Genomic DNA, 19,943 nt, shown 5'->3' with positions numbered 1-19,943 from the left:
ATTTTTAATTTTTTTTTAAATTTGCAGTAGGCAAGTAAAAATTGCACTCTTCAAAGCCTTCTGCCATCGAGTATAAAACCAGAAATAGAGACGAAATAAGGGCCATATATTCCTGGTAACACATTAGCGATACAGCTCTTATAAATATCAACTCCCGTTTGCACTTAAATATAGGCAGGCCAGCTACTGACGTCTCCGTATGTCCAAATAATATTCTGTATTTATTGTAATAAAGATAATATCTCTAACAAAGCCGTGCTGTTCTATTCGGTGCTGTGGGGAAAACAGCAAAACATCTAATTACAAAACAAACGGAATCACATTTCATCGGTAATTAAATATTGAATATGTAATTTTGCAATTTTCGTGCATTATAGCAAAGCTCAAGTTAACTGGTTGATTTGAAGTGAAACAGTTGACGACACCCATTGATGACACCCGTCAATTGTTTCGAACTCGGGCAAGCCAATCGGAGCGCAGTTGTCACAGTAATGATATGGCAGAATAGTTTTCTAACAAATTAAATGAAATTTCGGCTCTATTTCTGATTATATCCTAAGTGATAATATATCGCTAAGTGCCCTACGGGTCCGGTATAATAATGGGTTTAAAATAGGGATTGCAATCCGGCGTCATTTTCAGTCCGGCCGGCTACGACCGGATTCCCATCAATCCGGCCGGATGCGACCGGATCCGGCCGGATTGATTAAATCAAGGTGATTTTCGCTTTTTAGTACATAATAAGTGAATTAATGAAGTGTCACTGCACTTACATGTAGGTAATTTATAAAAAAAACACAAATATATAAAATCAACTTTATTTCCTAACCAATGTTAAGACAAATAGACAAGAAAACAATTAAAATTTAGTAGTGTAGGTAACTAGTAATAATTTTACGACTTAACGAGTAGCTCAGTCTTTCTAGATTTCACTTTCACAGATATATCAATTTATAAGTAACAATATTAATTATCAAGTAACTATAATATCTAATAGATACAATTAACCTTACGTAATTAACTGAAATGAGATCAAAATCATTATTAAAGTATTTGAGAATGCTAACAAACAAGTCTTATAGGTATTTATGATTATGACAGACACCATCATGAATTGATGAATCTGTCGAACGAATGAATGGCAAAAATTATCACAATAATGAGTTTAGAACTCTTTAGTTTAATCAACTTACGATAAATAGTTATTTTAAGTCATAATTGTAAAAAAATATAAGTATTAAAAGAAAATCAATATTGATTTTGAAAATAAGATCGTAGAAAACAAATATTGTTAATTGTGTCATCAGCTAAATGACTTCTAATAGAGCTGCAAATATAGCCTGCGGCCGAAAAGGCCCTTTCAGCTTCTACACTTGTCGGCTTTATTGTCAGCAAATAATCATGAATAGCAGACAAGTATTCTCCTCGGACTCCATCGCTTTCAAATGTCGTCATTTCTTTTTTTAGGATTTTATCAAAATCTTTCTCTTTTTTAGTATGTACGCTATAACACGTGGCTTCTTTCTGGATTTGTAATTCTAATTCTTCCTGTAATGTCAAATCTTTCCTTAGTGATGGTGAATCTAAGTTCTCTTCTACTTTTTTTTCTATGTTTTCTTCAGATGTATCTTCTTGAATAACTCTTTCTAAGATTTTTGTCATTTCTGATCGTATGACTTTTTTCTTTGGCATAGTAAATGTATCATCAGATCGGTTTACATTTTCAAGATATTTCTTTGGATTCTGTAGGTATATCAATATTCCTGTTACTACAGTGCGGCGTTCTTTAATCCTTGTATGCAGTGCTTCATATAATTCATTACTTAACACTGTGTCATGAGTGAGCAACTTCTCTGAAACAAATTTTAATGTTGTTTCTGCAGTTAACAGGGTCGAATCTCTTCTGCACAAGGCCTCTACAGCCAATTTAAGTGGCAGCAAACTGTCAATCAAGTCTTTTATTTTTGACCATTCAATGTCACTAAATTTAATTTCAGATTCTACATCTATCAAAGCTTTATCAATACACACTTTCAGCTTATAAAATCTTTCCATCATAGATAGAAGACTATTCCAACGTGTGCGGCAATCCAAAATAAGACTTAATTCTTTACCTGTATGTTCTTTCACATACTTTTGCAGGTACATATCGTATTTAGTAGGCGATCTTTTGAACAGCTTTACCACTTTTCGCACTTTTTGAAGAATATCAATGTATCTAGGAATTACTTCAGCCTTACAAAGATATGCATGACGAGGATCCGTTATAGTAACTGTAACTCCTTGTTCATCATCTTTCGTTGTATCTTCGTCATCTGTATCTGATTCATTAGATGTTGTTGGCGTTGTTGCTAGGTGGTGTTCTGCCTTCTCTTCATTCTTTTTGTATAAAACATCGATCACAGCTAATTGTAACCCATGTGCAAAGCAAAGTTGTTGATAGCAATTCATAAGCTTACCTACTTTGACCATGACACTTGCGCCGTCAGTACTCATGCCAATAATATCAGTATCAGCATCAAGACCGAAGCTTTTTAAGCGGTGTTTTATTAAACTGATTGTATGTTCCGCAGTACATGAACCATGAATTCTAATCAAGCCCAGATTAAAGTGTTTTTCTTTTTGGTGTAAATTTAGGTTCAAATATCGGTGATTTTTTTGGGAAGTCCATTCGTCAAAACTCAAAGAGAATCTTTTTCCTTGATTCTTTAGATATTCGAACTCAATTATAAAATCTGATTGAACTGTATTTGCGAAATTTAACTAGGTATTGATCTTACAGTATTTGGTGAATGAGGAAGTTGAAATCCACTTTTTGAAAATAAATATCTCAAATCAGGCGATGTACAAAATAAACTGAGAGGCACACCATTTTTACAGACCATTCTAGAGATCATCTTTTCCATTGAATTTTCTTTTTTAAAATAACTGTCAATTGTTTTAGACTTTTTCTTGGGTATTTCTTCCTCACAATTAATATTAGCTGAATCGGTTTTTGATGTAGATGGTTTAGAGAATGAAACAGACGGACGTTTTACTTGGATACTTTCAATGCAAATGCAATGCTTTGTTCTCAAATGTGTTTTTAAACCTTTGTAAGAACCTTTACTTATTTTTATTATGTTAGAGCACAATGTGCACTTTGCGTTTCCAGAATTGTCGTCTTGCATTTTTTCAAAGTAATGCCATATAGTTTTCTCACTCTCTCCATCCTCCTCATTTTGATTTGGTTTTGAAAGTGACATGTTATGATAGCTTGGATATACTAATATAAAGTACACTACGCTACGAGTAATACCTGTAACAAACAAAATATAAAAAATAAAACAATATCTATTCTATTTAAATAAAACACTTTTCAACAGATACAATCGCTCGCGTAAATACAAGAACAATATGATATTATGTTTTTTATAATAAGAACAATATATATCTACTTACATTTTGATGAGCAGCGACAAAACAAAACACATTTATTTCTTCGCGCGACTCGCGACTCGCGAGGCAAATGACTGTCTGGCGGTCGGTGGCGCGACGCGGATACGGGGGAATGAGCGGGCGAAGCGTAGTGGGGGTGGGGCGACTCGGCGACGAACGACTCGCACGCATGAACATGCATCAACATGCAACAGCTGTATTATTTTCCCACAAACTGCTAGCACCGGATCCGGTCTTCGGATCCAGTATATTGGTACCGGATCCGATAACCATAAAATGATGCCGGATCCGCCGGATTACCGGATCCGTTTTTCCGGATTGCAATCCCTAGTTTAAAATGTTGATGGGGCTGCCTCGTTTCTGCAGAGCATCTGCACGGATTGATGCGGATTGCGGATGATGGCATAAAAGTCATCTACCCGCAATCCGCAAAAAACAGCCTCACTGCTGAGCAGACTGCGGGGCAGCACCAACAGCATTCTCCAGGTCATACCTGACCGATATGACCTGCCTATAATGAAGTCTTTCATTCGAATCCTGATCACATAGTCCCATAGGAGTCTATTTGATCGGGATGCAAGTGAAAGATAATTTTGACATGTGTTTTTATTTTATTTTCTTTGTCATTAACATAGCTTTTTAAGTTGGTTTGTAACATACAAACACTATTAGACCATACCCAGTCGTTGTCTGAATAAATTATATTATTATTAATTTTTTTTTAGCATGACGAATGCAAAGCGACAACACTAGCTTTAACGTCGATTATGAACATAACGTGCCTGTACTACGACATGATATATGAGACCGATCGACATTACTACATCTCTTCTAAGCCCACGCAAGTGACTAGCAACGGCACTTACTGGCTTGAAGCTTCGGATCATGTTATAGTGAATTGTACTGGAACTTATATTACGAAGTAAGTACTTTTTTGCTTGACGTGTTTCGAACCAGTCCGTGGTCCTCATTCATGAGATTCCCGTGTCCATGGCCCTTTCCTCGATTTAATAATAGTAATTCATTCCCTAGTATGCCACCTTTAAAGGTGGAACATTTTCTTCAACCAGTACCCTCTTTCCAACAAAAAAGGATCATCGAATCGGTTCACAAAGAGTTATCGTGTAAATTACAATTATATGTATATATTTTGTAGTCTATACTGCATATTTATCCAAGCCCTAGTTATAAACCTTTAAACAAGTGTTAACGCCTGCCGTTAAAGTGTTGGCAAAAGTGTGCATCCGAGTTTTTTTTTTGACTACTACTAATTGCGTCAACGAAAACATTGGTTTCATTTACAAATTTCAAAAAACGCTGAATATAATTATATACAAGCCTAAAAAGTTTGGTAATTGGTTACATTGTGACACAATATAGTATAGCTATGCTTTTTTTATGAAACCACTGGTAACTCACATAAACAATGGTTGGTACGTAATACATAGGGCGCATTATAAATTTCCGAAACTGACCACTTACATAAACAATATTTAAAAAGTAATTACAACATTTGAAAATGGAACTCTTTGCCTGTAGAATACAGTTTGTTTCATGTGACTGTCACTTGTTTTTACATTGTGGCGTCATTTTAGAAATTGGTTGTCTACATCACCATGGATTTAACTCGAGAAAATTTTCGTAGTATCTACTACTTAAAGTGTAATTTAACAGCTCAGCGGAGCTTTGCTCGGCTTCAAACTGCTTTTGGCGATGAAGCACCATGCAAGACGACTATTTATAACTGGTTTGCAGAATTCAAACGTGGTCGTGTGAATCTCAGTGACGAATTTCGTGATGGTCGCCCGTCCACTGCTGTGAACAATTACTTAAACAGCAAATACAATCAATACTACACAAACATTTCGGAGTGAATAAGCTGTGCTCCTGTGATACCACACAATTTAACTGAAGCTCAAAAAACGCGTCACTTGGTGCAATGTCATGCTCACCATATTCAACGAAGCGGCGTCAAATTTGGTGTGGGACATGATAACAGGTGGCGAAACATGGATTTATAGTTACGATCCCAAAACAAAGCAGCAATCGACCGTCGCTCGAGCGTCTTTCGAGATGAGCCGAAACCCACCAAAGTGGTGCGCGTGCAAAGTGCCTCTAAGCGGATGACTGCTTCTTTTTTTAATAAAACTGGACCCGTGGCTACTGTTGCTTTGGAGAATCGTTATACGATGAATAGTGATTGGTATACGACCATTTGTTTGCCGGAAGTTACTGGCAAACTCCGTAAAAATAACCGTAAACGCCGTATCGTCTTGCACTACGATAATGACAGGTCTCACACGGCCAGACAGACAAATGAATTTTTGAAGGTGAACAACGTTGAGCTTGTGAGCCATCACGCGTACAGTCGTTTCCTATATCTATGGTCCAGATCTGGCACCTTGTGACGTTTATTTATTTCCAAAAATTAAGAACCAGTTACGCGGTCAACGATTTTCATTATCTGAAGAGGCTGTTGAAGAGTATGAAAAATATGTTTCAGAGATTGTCACGGAGGAGTGGCATAAATGTTTTCAAAATTTGTTCATTCGTATGAAAAAGTGCATTAACGCTAAAGGAGAGTATTTTGAGAAACAATAAATTCATTCCTGTCCATTTATAGTATTTTTTTCTTATTAATTCCGGAAACTTATAGTGCGCCCCACGTAGTACAATTTTTTGTCTTTCGGGACAGACTAAGGTGTCGAATAAGTCATACTGCCAGATCTTGATAGTAATTTTTCTCCAACAGTTTAATTTTATGACATTTCATCATCTTTACGGTGGCCATTTTGAAACTTCCAATTGCTATTACTTTTGAAAACATTTTTGTAATGGCGCCCCAAAAATGTACAATAATTTACCGAAAGTACTACGGTGTGATACAAACAATTAATGCAAAAAAGCAATTAAACAATGTCGGAATTATTAAATGGCAAACCCGTACTTCTTTTATCTAATTTTTGACAAATTATTATTATGGCTTTAACAACTAGTTACTATTTAAAATAAAATTATTTATCGTTATAATTTACCCTAATAAATATCATCACAAAATTAATTACTAATGAAATCCATGTGTGTACGCCTATGTGATATTTTTTGTAGCAGTAGAGCTCCTTGTGAAAGAGTTGTACATATAAATTTCAGTAATTTCCCATCGAATTGGTCGGGTATACTCACCGGATTTCGGTCGACCGTAATTCCTCCGCTGCCCCCACCTGGCAGAGAAGACACCCTGAATGTGCTATTCTTCGGGTTCGACTCCACAGCTCGAAATGGTTTTATCAGGAAAATGCCCGAGAGCTACAAGTATTTGAAAGACGATTTAAACGCCACTTTCTTGACTGGGTAAAGTGCTAACTTCATTATCTTTGTAATTATAAGTTTAGTGAATATTACGATGTTTAATGTAAGTAGTACATAACTAACTATAAAGTAATCTGTGGTTTAATTCCTTGATATTCAATAATTTTTTTGTGAAATTTGTCCTTTACTTTGTTATAATTGTTAATAAAAAGATCGAACTCAAAGAAAATTTCCTTCGATCCTGCTGGATTTCAACCATCGCTTTCAGCATACCGTATCTGACGCTCTCCCAACTGAACTACGGAATGAACCAACAGATCTTACTAAATTTTTTTGTGTGCTTATCTTTGTTTTTGGTTTTTAACGACTTTTTTGTCGTAGCGCCATCTGTGAGAAATCTATGAAGTTTTTCTTCACTCATTAAATTGGCATAGACCAAGGATGCGCATTGGAACCTAAGGTAAATTTCCAAAGGTGTACCTGTACGCTTTCTTCTAGGTACAACATAGTCGGAGATGGAACTCCGGCATCACTGTTCCCCATCCTCACCGGCAAGACTGAACTAGAGTTGCCGGAAGCCAGAAAGTCTATGGGCAATAACTTTATCGATCACACCAACTTTATTTTCCATAGAGTCAAGCAAGATGGGTAAGTGAAAATAAGTTAGAAAACGTCCATATAGAAAATTTTGAATAGAAAACCATTTATTTCAGGCTATTGAACTCACACAGTTAGTACTCGACTACTACTAGTACTAGTACTAGTGTTACTTACTTACTTTTTTTAGGACCTATGATCACGACTGAGAAAAAAATACTGAAATATTACCATAAAGTGATTAAAAAACGTGAATAATTTTACAAAGACTACCATTTAACGCAAAACTCAAACTGGTAACATATGCTGTTTTGCGTTAAAATCGCTAGCGACTTCTTAGCTTACGAGCATCATCGTTACCATTCTACTACGTCCTACTGTTGTTTACGGGTCCTCTCTAAAGATAGGCAAATTGCGTGTTGGCGACTTCACGTTTTCCACAGATTGTGAACAGTTTTCGACATACCGATGGTTTTATAGAATAACGACCTATTTCATCAGTAACATGGTTTTAACACAACTGCAGAATATCTCAAATGCATTGCAGACGAATCATATGCACGTATACCGTATACCCTCGTATACTCTGTAGTCATGTTATTATTTTAAACAACGCATTCTGAGTTAAATTTAGAACTATTTTAATTGCCTAAATTGTTAAAAAGCAGCGATACAGGGTTAATGAATAATATGTTTTCCTTCACCGTCAACAAGAGGTACCTATTGCTACCAAACATTCACAAGTGTACATAACTTAAAAATTAATGTCATAAGCGCACCGGAAGAACTAAAATTTACCACACAATTTTATTATTAATAATAAAAATTAAAAAATCTTTGGATTCGAACCGACGTCTCCCAACAAACTGTGCCAGACGCTTTGCCAACTAAACCACGAAACGAACCAGCGGACCTCACGAATTTGCTTGTTGTTGGATCTTTCTTTTAGTTATTAACGACTTTTTGCCGTACCGCCATCTGTGAGAAATCTATGAAAATATTACATCACCCAGTTAGGTGGTACCTTTACAGTTACCAGCTGGGTATAGAGGTGTCGTTTTAATTGTAGTTACGTTTTTATTGAATGTCCAGGATATTTCACCACCATGATATTAATTTTTTTTTTGTGAAATTACTCCACTATAGTCGTTACCACCTTGTCATCGTGACGCGAATAGGGATGTGGACTAATCATATCGGTAATCACATTTTACGATTTTTACGAGAAATCGATTCAAAATTTGAAGAGTTTGTGATTGTTCAGATTATTTTTCGGTAAAGCATTTCATTTGTAGCAATTCCACTTATTTTCGTAAAATTGTCCCACATTCCGATGAATTGTATCCAATTCTTATAATTTTGATTTTATAATATTCATAAATGGTTTATTACGAGAATTTTGTGTAAATAAGTATGTACGTCGATAAAACAATTACATAAAAAGATTAAATTACCAAGAAACCAAGGATTTCATAAATTTTCAATTATTTGGCTGGCAATAAGTTAGAAGTTGTCAATGTCAACAACAAACAAACTCAACTAATGTTCATAATATTTTCTAATATTTTTTTATTTTTCCGAGAAGTCGAAGTGACTCGGTGAAATTCGGCGATTAATTGCCTCACAACACTATTATTTAAAAAAAAATACGTTTCGGGGTACCTCAAAATTGCATTTTATTTTGGAATTCGTGCGGAAACAGTACTTCCAACATGTTTTGTCATATTATATAATGTTTCAATAAAATTTATGTATTTTTTAAACTCAATAATGCTAATAATTGTTTATTATTATTATTTAATATATGTAAAAACATTACAGTTTCCTTTAGATAAGTATTGTTTATTGTTTCGTTGATCGCATTCAAAGTTATATACTATCGCCTTCTTTAGCTGTCTTTGGCCTCTTATTTAGTGACGACTATAGTTTGTTACCACACAAATTTAATGACACTGTAAAGTAATAGAAGTACCGAGTCCCTATGTAACTTCGCAGCCTTTGCTATTGCACGCGGCCAATTGCTGAATTCTCATCGCAGGTACCGAACGGCGTATTTCGAAAACCACCCTTCCACAGGCACGTTCCAGTATCGCTTCAATGGCTTTGCCAAACAGCCTGCTGATCACTACCTACGCGTCTACTGTCTCGAAGTGGATAAAATGTGGAAGAAAAGAAATCACACCAAATTCTGCGTTGGTGATACCCCGCAATATAAGCTTATTATGAATATCACTGAACAGGTAAACAACACGCGTAACAAAAATCTCAATATCACAAAATCACATAATCTCATGTCAAAAGTTCCGTCACACACCGCTAGATGACGTTGAACCATTTTTGTGCAGATTTTCGCCAGAGAAGTGACCGTTGGTGCGCAACTAGTACTGTTCCTTGGGAACGAGCAGATTCAACTTCTAGGATAATTACCTTGGGCTTCTATCGTTTGTGACCTCGGCATCAAGTTATACCATAAACACCTTTAACACAGATTACTTAATATTTCCTACCTTTACTGTGAAGGAAGATTGCTTTCTCTTTGACAGCGCGATAAAATGTGTAGTAACACACTTTATCTGTATTAACCATATACTATAACAAGATATACGTTAATTACACCCCTCTCAAGGGGTGAAATTAGGTCTGTGTTACTGCTATGAAATTTCTCTAATTTGCAATGTTCCTCACAATATTTTCTTTCTTTGTCAAAACATGTTCCAATTATACTACTTAAACTCTAAAAAACCAGAAGTGCTGTCCACTGGCTAGTAGTGGAGTATTCCAGGGACAATTCTACGTCTCAATGGTTCGATTGTTTCACAAAATCTCAAGTCGCTTAAATGCAAATTTCGCAGTTCTTCAAACTGGACGCCAAGAAGTTCTGCTTCACGTTCATAGGGGACATATGTCACGACGACTTCAACCAGATCACCTCTGCGGACAAGGACTTCGTTAACTTCCTGCACAAGTTCAAAGAAGATGGACTGCTTCAGAATACGTTGCTGTTTGTTTTTGGAGACCACGGACCTAGGTATGGTTATTGTCAATAGCCCTTTGACAAAAACCTTGGCACTCGCTATTTCAGATAGAGCTATAACTCGTGTATACAGTACTCACACGCACCATGTCAAATCATGATCATTCGTCTATTCTACATATAGTAGAGCTCCTTGGGAAACCGTTCGTCCAAAGAATTACTGCCACCTTAGCTATTTCTGCCACCAACAGCAATGTGAGCATTTCGTTCCGGTTTCGAAGGGCAAGGGTGTTGCTGATATTACTGGCACATGAGACTTGTTAGCTTATGTCTCATGGGTCAGATTTTTGTGATTTAAAGCTCTAAGTGACACTGCAACTGTTATAGGTGGTCGTATCGCTTGACTGCAGAGCTCAGCTTCTTTCACAAGGAGCTCTACTGCTGCAAAAAGTTATAATCTGACTTAATAACTGCAAGAGTGCAGTTTCTGCGCAGTTTGTTTACAATTTGTGGAACTGCATGAGTATTTCGTGCTGTTTTCACAGCGTTACTGGCGTGCTTTGTAGACTGGCTCTGAATAAATCACACAATAAATCTGTTTGGATTAATAAATATGTATAATATTTTCAGATACCTGAACACCCGAGCCACCTACCAAGGCAAACTGGAAGAGCGTCTACCACTGATGGGAATAGTTTTACCAGAAAAACTACTAGCAGTGCGACCAGATGTAAAGGCGGCTTTACAATCAAACATCGATGTTCTGACGACGCCTCACGACGTTTATGCAACGGTATTGGACGCGATTGGAATGACGGAACATTGGAACCCCTTTAAGGTTAAAGGCGCCGATTTACCTAGAGGCATGACGTTGTTCGAGCCGGTAAGTTTGCGTCTCTGGCCTAAACCATGCCCTAGAAGGTAGTTCGAATCCCTTTTTTTTTGTTAGAAACAATATTATCTCGTTATCATCATTAAGCCATACGACGCCCACTGCTGGGCACAGGCCTCCCCCAACGATCTCCACGACGATCGGTACAGCGCTGCCCGCGTCCATCGGCTTCCCGCAACCTTTACCAGATCGTCGGTCCACCTGGTGGGGCTCCTATCCACTGAGCATCGTCCAGTGCGCGGTCGCCATTGAAGAACCTTTCGACTCCAACGGCCATTGGTTCTCCTAGATATGTGCCCCGCCCACTGCCACTTCAGTTGAGCAATTCTTCGAGCTATGTCGGTTACCTTAGTTCTCCTACGGATTTCCTCATTTCTGATTCTATCACGTAGGAAAATACCGAGCATCGCTCTCTTCATTGCCCGCTGAGTGACCTTGAGCCTTCTTATGAGGCCCATAGTGACGGACCACGGGATCCGAGCTGGATTCGCCGAAACATCTCTTTCTCAAAGTTGGACTTACCTAACTGTACTGTCTGCCCCAGGTATACGTAATGGTCAACAACTTCGAGAGTAATGCTCCTAATGTTAACTGGAGCGGGTACAACATGGACATTCGACATGATCTTCGTCTTATCCATGTTCATCTTAAGACCCACTCTTTGGGAAACACTACTGAGATCTTCGAGCATTGTGTTCAGGTCTAACAGAACAGAACTAACATTATGTCGTTAACGGCGATGTAACATTGTGATGAAACTTGTTGGGGAGAACTGTAAGCAGCATCACCGAAACACTGGGCTGTTTGCATGCAACTGATGCAGCTGTAACAATTGCACAAAATTATACATACATAATTTCATTAAGAAAGAAGATATCCATACCTAATATTAACCTTAGAACTAAGTCTAAACTCATGGTACCACGATTTCGTTTGATTAGGTAAACGATTTGGGGAACTGTTTATCGACGCTAGAAAGGCAAAATGGGATAAGCGACACTTAAAAAATTACGTTTCAAGTGTAAACATTTTTCCTGTGGAATAAATTATATTTCACTTTGAGTTTGAAACCGCACAGAAAATGCACTTTTGCGACTTTTCGAAAATTTTGAATATCTGCATACGCCCTTAGTTATGAGTTCTTTATCATTTTACTTCAGATTCCTCGCAACAGATCTTGCAGTGAAGCGGCAGTAGAGGCCCACTGGTGTACGTGCCACCGCTGGACCACGATCCCGCCGTCCGATCCCATGTACCGTCGTGCTGCTGATGCTTTGGTTAACCACATTAATTCGCTCACGGAATCCATCAGGTAACCATATCATCGGTGTTTTGCAGAAAGGACATAGGCGACTAGGGGAGCATGTTTTGGGTTTTAACGACTGTGTTTGCCGTGTAGGTAATTGCTTACTTAACTGCCTTTGTGACCGAACGGTTACCATGCCGGACTATCACGCAGAAGTCCTGGGTTCGATTCCCAGGCCAGGAGAAATATTGTATGGCCTACATTTATTTCTCTCGTGAGTTTGGGTGTTTTTTGTGTGTCTATGGCATCCGCGACACAGGGTTAGAGAAACCCTGTGCGGGGCTATGAAAACAAAATTGTTTAGTTTTTTTATCAATTTTATATAATAATAGTTTATAATAAGTAAACCATATAAAGGACTATGTCCAGCAGTGGACTTCTTTCGGTTAAAAAGTTGCTAACGACAATGAACCTTTCATTAAAATTCCATAAATTTAACCATAAAAATCACAACCACTTATTTAGTTTAGGTAATATGCCGCTAGATGGCGTTGAACGTTTTTAAAACGCGCTTACAAGTCATTACCAAAATTTGTTTACGGCTTTGCCATAGAATGAGTCATGTGTGGTGGTAAGATAGTCAAGATTTCGAAATGTTTGATTGAGTGGTTAAACACAGTTGTGAGTTTGATTTTTGGGACCCAACAGTAAAACGACTGTTTTAAAATATTTATATCCTGTTTAGGGACACAGTATCGAAACAAAAGTACCGATGTCAATTGAAATGTTTCTAATTACTTTTCTTCATTATCATTCTTATAAAGAAGCAAAGGGTGGCATGCACTAGCTACATAACCATGTCTTTTGTGATGAAGGTTTGCCATTGAAAAAAATCGGTGGCTTGCGCAATGTTATGAAGTGTCCAAAGTAGGAATTATTCGAAAGGATACGATACGAGACTTGTAAAAAAGTACTAATACCAGAAAATTATCGAATGAAAAGTATCGAGTCCAAAAGTATCGGTATCAAAAGGAAAAGTACTCGATATCAAAAAGTATCGATACTTTTTCCGTGTCCCTAGTCCTCTTTGAAAGTTAAATTTTTAAACTTAATTAAAACCAAAATGGAATTTTAAAATCTAAGACGTGCTTCACTGAAAAATCTACGGAATGTCGCGTTCTCTACAAAACACAACTGTTAGGTCCACATTCTGCTTTCAAGTTCCATAATCTTCTCGTCATGTGTTCGAAGAAATGAACAGATATGTCCCAATGAGTAAAATAAATAATTACTCTAATCCAGAGCCGGATTTATATTTTTTATGAGTGTACGCCACTTTATTTCCGCCGCCCCATGTACATACCTTTCTAAAATAATAATATTCCATTTGTAGTAAAGAAGGCCTTAAAGTTAAAAAACGAAAGAATTAGTCATTAACAGTGAGAGGTATAAAAAACCGTGAGAAACACAGTGAACATGTTTGACTTTTGTCTCCACTGAAATCTGCCGCCCCTAGGACGCTGCCGCCCCTAGGCCGCGGCCTATACGGCCTATTTATAAATCCAGGACTGCTCTAATCCGTGTACAGTATGACCAGTTTATTCTAAATCACTTGTCACGTACCTGTTACTTCTTTATTAATTTTATTCTCAGTTACAACAGGTCAACACATTAAATATAATCTCAGTATGAACAGCAAAATCAACCATTAAAATAATTACTCCTTATTTAGGCGCTATTTATAAAATGAGTCTTCATGCGTGAACAGCCACCCTTAGAGGCGGATGATTTACTTCAAAATTAAATGGGACCACAATGGAGGTACCCTCTTTCCAACAAAAAATCTTCAAAATCTGTTCACATATTTATTTATTTATAAAGAGTTATCTCGTAACATACTTGCAAATAAAACATACAGTCGAATTGAAAATCTTTTCCTTTTTTGAAGTCGGTTAATTAACCCGCTGAAGTTGGATTTTAAAGCAATTCCAAAAAAATTGATAACTTTCTAATCATTAATCATAGTAAAAAAATTTTAATGCTGCACATAATAGCTCGTTTTGATTAATACGCCACTAGAATTACTTTAATATTCAACTTCAGCTTTCTAGGTGAATAATTTTGTCAGAAGACATTTATCAAAATTTTAAACACTCTGTTCCGACCATTGCTTGTAACAGGCGTAACTTTAAATTTTGACAAAAAAAAAAAAGAATTTACTTCTCAACATCCGGACATAAATACTAAATTGAATTACGTAAGCAACATTTCTTCTGCCAAAGTTGTCAGGAAGTCCATTTGTGCTACATAATATGGAATCGTCATTGCCCCGAGCGAAGCTCATGTCGTGGGCACGGTGGGCACCAATAAAGCGAGAAACACACAGAGAGCCGGTGCGCGAGTCAGGTCGGGAGCGCGGCGGAACTGATTCCGTGTGTTTATATGGACGACAACCATCGAGTACATAACCAGAAATAGAGACGAAATAAGTGCCACCCAACCCTGGCAACTCATTAGGCAAATAAGCCTTATATCACTTTTAAATATCAACTGTCATTTGCACTGAAATCACAAATTAGAAAGCTGAAATAGTACAGCGCCAACAACTGACCTGTGTGTACGTCTCCGTATATTCCAAAAATATTCTGTATTTATTGTAATAAAGTAATATCTCTAACAATGGGGGCCTGTTCCATTCGGTGATGTGGGAAAAACAGCAAAGGATTTAATTACAAAACAAACGGAATCACATTTCATCGGTAATTAAATATTATATATGTAATTTTTCGTCCATTATAGCAAATCTCAAGTTAAACTAGTCGATTTGAAGTAAACCAATTGACGACACCCGTCAATTGTTTCGAATTTCGGCTGGCCAATCGCAGCGCAGTTGTTACCGTAATGATACAGCAGAATAGTTTTCAAATTTAATGACATTTCGTCTCTATTTTTAACCGACTTCAAAACAAGGAGGATGTTCTCAATTCGACTGTATGTTTTTATTTTGTATGTATGTTACGCGAGAACTCCGGTATTTGTGAGCCGATTTTCATGATTCTTTTTTTGTTGGAAAGAAGGTACCATGGTGGTCTCATTTAATTTTGAAGAAAATCATCCACCTCTAAAGGATCACGCATGAAGATACATTTCAATAAATAGCGCCTAGATTATAAGGTGCAATTATTTTAATGGTTGATTTTGCTATTCTTCAATTCAATTTCTTAACCGATTTTTATTATCTGCTAGTCTAGTCCCGTATAGTGGCGAACTAGGGGATGAATCCGGGTTTGCGCACTTTCCGGTAACCGATTTCAATAAAACTTGGTAATTATATGTAATTCCACGTACTTTTGAGGTCACTTTTTTTAGTATTCTCTATTGAGATTATTTCTGATTATATGCTCAATGACGACAACACATCGAGCGCGGGCGCGTCTGCCCGCCTTGCGCGCCCGTCTCTCGGCACTCAGTGTGTTTCACTCTTAAAGTTATACGTATAAACACAATAGGTTAAAAATGAAGTGTCATTACGATTTCGCATTGTCACACTACTGTCGCGCGTCATAAGTTTCCTAATGGGACCCACAAACGCTACGAAGAATCATTACGATCGAACATCACCGTTTGATCGGTACCGACTACTACCGGTTTATCGTAACGTGTGTATGAGAAAAGTGTACAGTTTTGTACGATTTTTCAAAACTATACCGTCGAACGAAACTGTGGTAGCCTAATGGTTTGACCTACTGCCTCTTAGAGGGTCGTGGGTTCGAATCCGGGCTCGCACCTCCGAGTTTCTCGGAATTTATGTGCGAAATTTTATTTGAAATTTATCATGAGCTTTTCGGTGAAGGGAAACCTGCTCGTTGAAAAGATTCACAACCCTCGGAAAAGGTGTGAAGTCCCCAACCCGCATTGGGCCAGCGTGGCCGACTATGGCCTAAACCTTCTTCTGAAAGAAGACTCGTGCCCAGCAGCGGGACGTATAAATCGATTGATAATGATGATGATGATGACACCGTCGAACGCAGCTAATATGTAATATCAAAATACTGTGTCAAGTATCAAGCTTCAAGTCTTTTAATTTGAATAGAATAGAAAATAGTAGAAAAATCATTTATACGACGAAGGCAATAACATGAAGAAAAAAAAAGAGAAATACAGAGGAAAAATTAAGCTTAACAAAAACACAACCAAGCATTGTATGCTACTCTGCATGCCCCGGTGAATAGATCACCAGCTCAGCATATGCGAGGCACAGTATACCCCGCGCTGATTTTCAGTTTGCAACCTTGCTCGATGTTGCACAACATTCAATAAAATTAAAATAGTAACAAATAGAGAACAATTAAGGGGTCATAATAATTACAAGAATACAATATTAGTATGTAAATATTCAACTACATAAATACTGATAAAAATAGGTGCAATGTGGTGGAATGTAACATAAGCCGGGATTGTCCAGAGACGAATAGGCGTGTCTAATACAACCATTCGAAACGTAGTCAGGAAATTCCTGCCAAGTTGACTGTTAGTCAGCTTGAATAAAATTTTTGAATTAGATTTTTTTTAAATTTATAATACTGGAATTAATGAATAAATAATAAAATTGTATTAAAATAAATTTTGAAACATTGAATAAAAATATAATAATATAAGTAGAATAACCTAAATAACAGATACATTAATATTTATATTTTCATATTTCAATTGTGAATCAAGAAGCAATTTTTTAAATTTATGCTTAAAACTTAGAATAATAACGCATAGAATGATAGTTTCATATCAAACGAACTGTCACAAGTGAGGCAAAAATCAAATTCATGTAGGCTAGTTTTAGTACTAGGTTAATTTTCGGTTTTAGTGAATATTTATATAAAAATACAAGTTGAAACGCGTTACTTCCTTGTGGAATGTGATGTTAGTATCTATTTTATGTTTGTCTGACGTATTTTTACACTCATTTACCGCACATTTCGTCCTTTTTAGCTAAAATTCTTGAGCTGTTCGCGGTGCAAGTTGACCTTGAGCACTGAAGGCCCGCCCGCTCGTGTAGGCCCTTTGGGGGCGCTTCAATTTGCCTCACTTAGCGTGTGCGGGCTAGGTTTCTAGGCGTTATTATTCTAAGTTTTAAAACTAATTTTGTTTGAAAGGTCTCTGATCGGCGGTGGAATATTATTCGGCCGTAACTATTGTGTATGTGTGGACATGAGCTTTTATGGGCCCCATGAGCCTCCTCACGAAGTCTCTCATTTTCGCCAGAGCGCAGTGCGCCCCGCGGGCCTTGACAAATGTGTCCTACGTGTCGCAGCGCGCGCCCAACAAACGCATGCTGGCGTTCGCGGGCACGCGCGACGCCGACGGATACATGGGCAAGTTCAGAGACGATGACTGGGACAAAAAGACCGCCATCTACCAGCTGCAGGTGAGCCCGCTCATCGTTGAGGCTGCTCTCAGTTGAAGGTCTAAATTGGTTTGAAATAGGTGGTAAAAGTGTCACCCCTCTCTTACTTAATTCTGTGTACCACTTTACATAGTCGGATGTCGTGGCGGGCTCGCTCTATTGATGAGTTAATTATATTCACGTATTAAAAAGGTAGAAATGCGATTATGGAGAATGCCTTTGACGCGCGCTTTGTCATTGCCCCTTAGACCTTTGCAATTTAATGCCCACGACTTGTTCGTGTCGTCACTTGGTATCATAAAAAAAGTGTCGGACGCAACAGTTAAAGGCGGCTTCACACGGCCTATTTCGCAAAAGTAAACGGGGCGGGGAAAAATTCTCTTTTAAAACAGTTAAAATTAGTTAACGAGTTCGACTTATCGAAGCTTACCCTAACGATGCATAGCTGAAATATCATTAAACATTTCAATATTCTAAGACTGGGTTATGGTTTTTTATGATATCTCAAAAATATTTAGTCACTTAGCTGCGTTTTTGATTGTGGCGTACGGGCGCGTTCGGGCGGCCCTCTTCCTTATAATTATTCCAATTTGAATGCTTGGGGTTGGAATGTAAAAGTGTTTTCACCATCATGTTACGGTTTAAAGGAAAACATCGTGAAATTATCTGCATATCCGAGGACGTAAAAACCCCAACGCATCTGAACCTCTCCTAAGAGGCGTTCAGCACTGACATGGATATGGGCTGATGCAGAGAAAACTAACATAATTTTACTTGTTTTCAGTTGGATGTGTCACCCGGTACGGGAACATACGAAGCTTCAATAACGTACATAAAGGCTGACGACAAATTTGTCGTCAACACGCGAGACATATCTCGCATCAACGCGTACCGGGACCAGCCTAGCTGCATCAGCGATCGCTTCCCCCATCTCAATAAATATTGCTATTGCAATAACCACACTGGAGACTGAAAACGATTAGGACTCTCATAATTAATTATTCGCAATTTGTTGTGTTGCACAATTTTGCTGCAAAATTTACTAAATTTCAGTTTCGCTACATTTCTTCTTTCAAAATTCGATTTTTTTGTTTTAACGATTTACTTGTTTGTGCAATATCGTCCTAGAACTCAGGTGCTAAGGTATTTTAAGCCTCCATTGTGTTTCTCTCATAAAGTATTCACTTTAGACTATGGTAATTTATTTACACTATGGTGTAATTGAAGCATTGCAATTGGGAACAACAAGGGCGTTCGGCACCCAAAGCCCGTTTTGATATTATTGCATCAAAACATAACACTATCTAGTATCTTGTGACAAAAAGTCATATCGACCTCCCTTCTAGATGGCGTAAGTTTCATTCATTTAAAAGGTGGCGCTCCGCCCATGTGGCATAGATTATAAATGTGTGTTTGAATTTCGGACACGTTACCACTAGCAGGTTGTAAAAACTTATTTTAATATAAAAAAATGTCTGAAACGTCTGACTTCATCCTCAACGTGAAGTATCTAGGAGGCCAGTGAGACCAGCTGAAGATGATACTGTCCATTCATTTCAATAACTTTTAAAATTTCCTTAAAAACCAATAATAAAACGAACGCCCCATTAATTTACCGGTTTAATGGAACAAGGGCAGATAACACAAGGAAAAAAAAACATTTTCAAATGTTTCTAATCGTTTTAATCTAATAATAACATCTGAATCCTTTAGCTAAATCATAGAACAAATAAATAATAAAGTATATTAGGTCGCGAGAAGCCGATGGATGCGGGCAGCGCATGACCGATCGTCGTGGAGATCGTTGGGGGAGGCCTATGCCTAGCAGTGGGCGACGTATGGCTGAATGATGACATAAGAGTCATATTATAAATATTAAAAAAATATAAGGCATTAAAACTTCATTTTAAATTTTCTCGAATCTCACTTTTACGTGATACGCCCTTGTTACACCCAATGCTTCAAATACAGACACATTATGGGACATGTTAACTTGTGTCTCGGGGTGACGGGCGCAGTGGCAGTGCCCCTCAGATCTTTACGATTCAAAGCTCTGAATGGCACTGCAACTGTTTTGGACAGG

General features: G+C 37.6%; 1 protein-coding gene across 2 annotated transcripts in view; it reads left to right on the top strand.

Moving 5' to 3' along the window:
- The window catches only part of LOC113228787, a 31,137-nt gene extending 11,483 nt beyond the window's left edge, over positions 1-19,654 (top strand). The window contains exons 4-12 of one of the 2 annotated variants that reach the window (XM_026462170.1): positions 4,164-4,360; positions 6,589-6,789; positions 7,246-7,395; positions 9,383-9,584; positions 10,197-10,372; positions 10,949-11,201; positions 12,371-12,522; positions 17,719-17,881; positions 18,645-19,654. In XM_026462170.1, the coding sequence (XP_026317955.1) occupies positions 4,164-4,360; positions 6,589-6,789; positions 7,246-7,395; positions 9,383-9,584; positions 10,197-10,372; positions 10,949-11,201; positions 12,371-12,522; positions 17,719-17,881; positions 18,645-18,833 (1,683 nt within the window). In that variant the 3' untranslated portion in view covers positions 18,834-19,654. The remainder of the gene's footprint in view (positions 1-4,163; positions 4,361-6,588; positions 6,790-7,245; positions 7,396-9,382; positions 9,585-10,196; positions 10,373-10,948; positions 11,202-12,370; positions 12,523-17,718; positions 17,882-18,644) is intronic. The other variant, XM_026462171.1, reaches the window with a different exon arrangement.
- The last annotated feature ends 289 nt before the right edge of the window (positions 19,655-19,943 follow it).

Source organism: Hyposmocoma kahamanoa, unplaced genomic scaffold (assembly GCF_003589595.1).
Source record: "Hyposmocoma kahamanoa isolate Upper Pololo Valley unplaced genomic scaffold, ASM358959v1 240, whole genome shotgun sequence".
NCBI classification, from domain to species: Eukaryota; Metazoa; Arthropoda; class Insecta; order Lepidoptera; family Cosmopterigidae; genus Hyposmocoma; species Hyposmocoma kahamanoa.
This window is presented reverse-complemented; position numbering and strand designations above follow the sequence as displayed.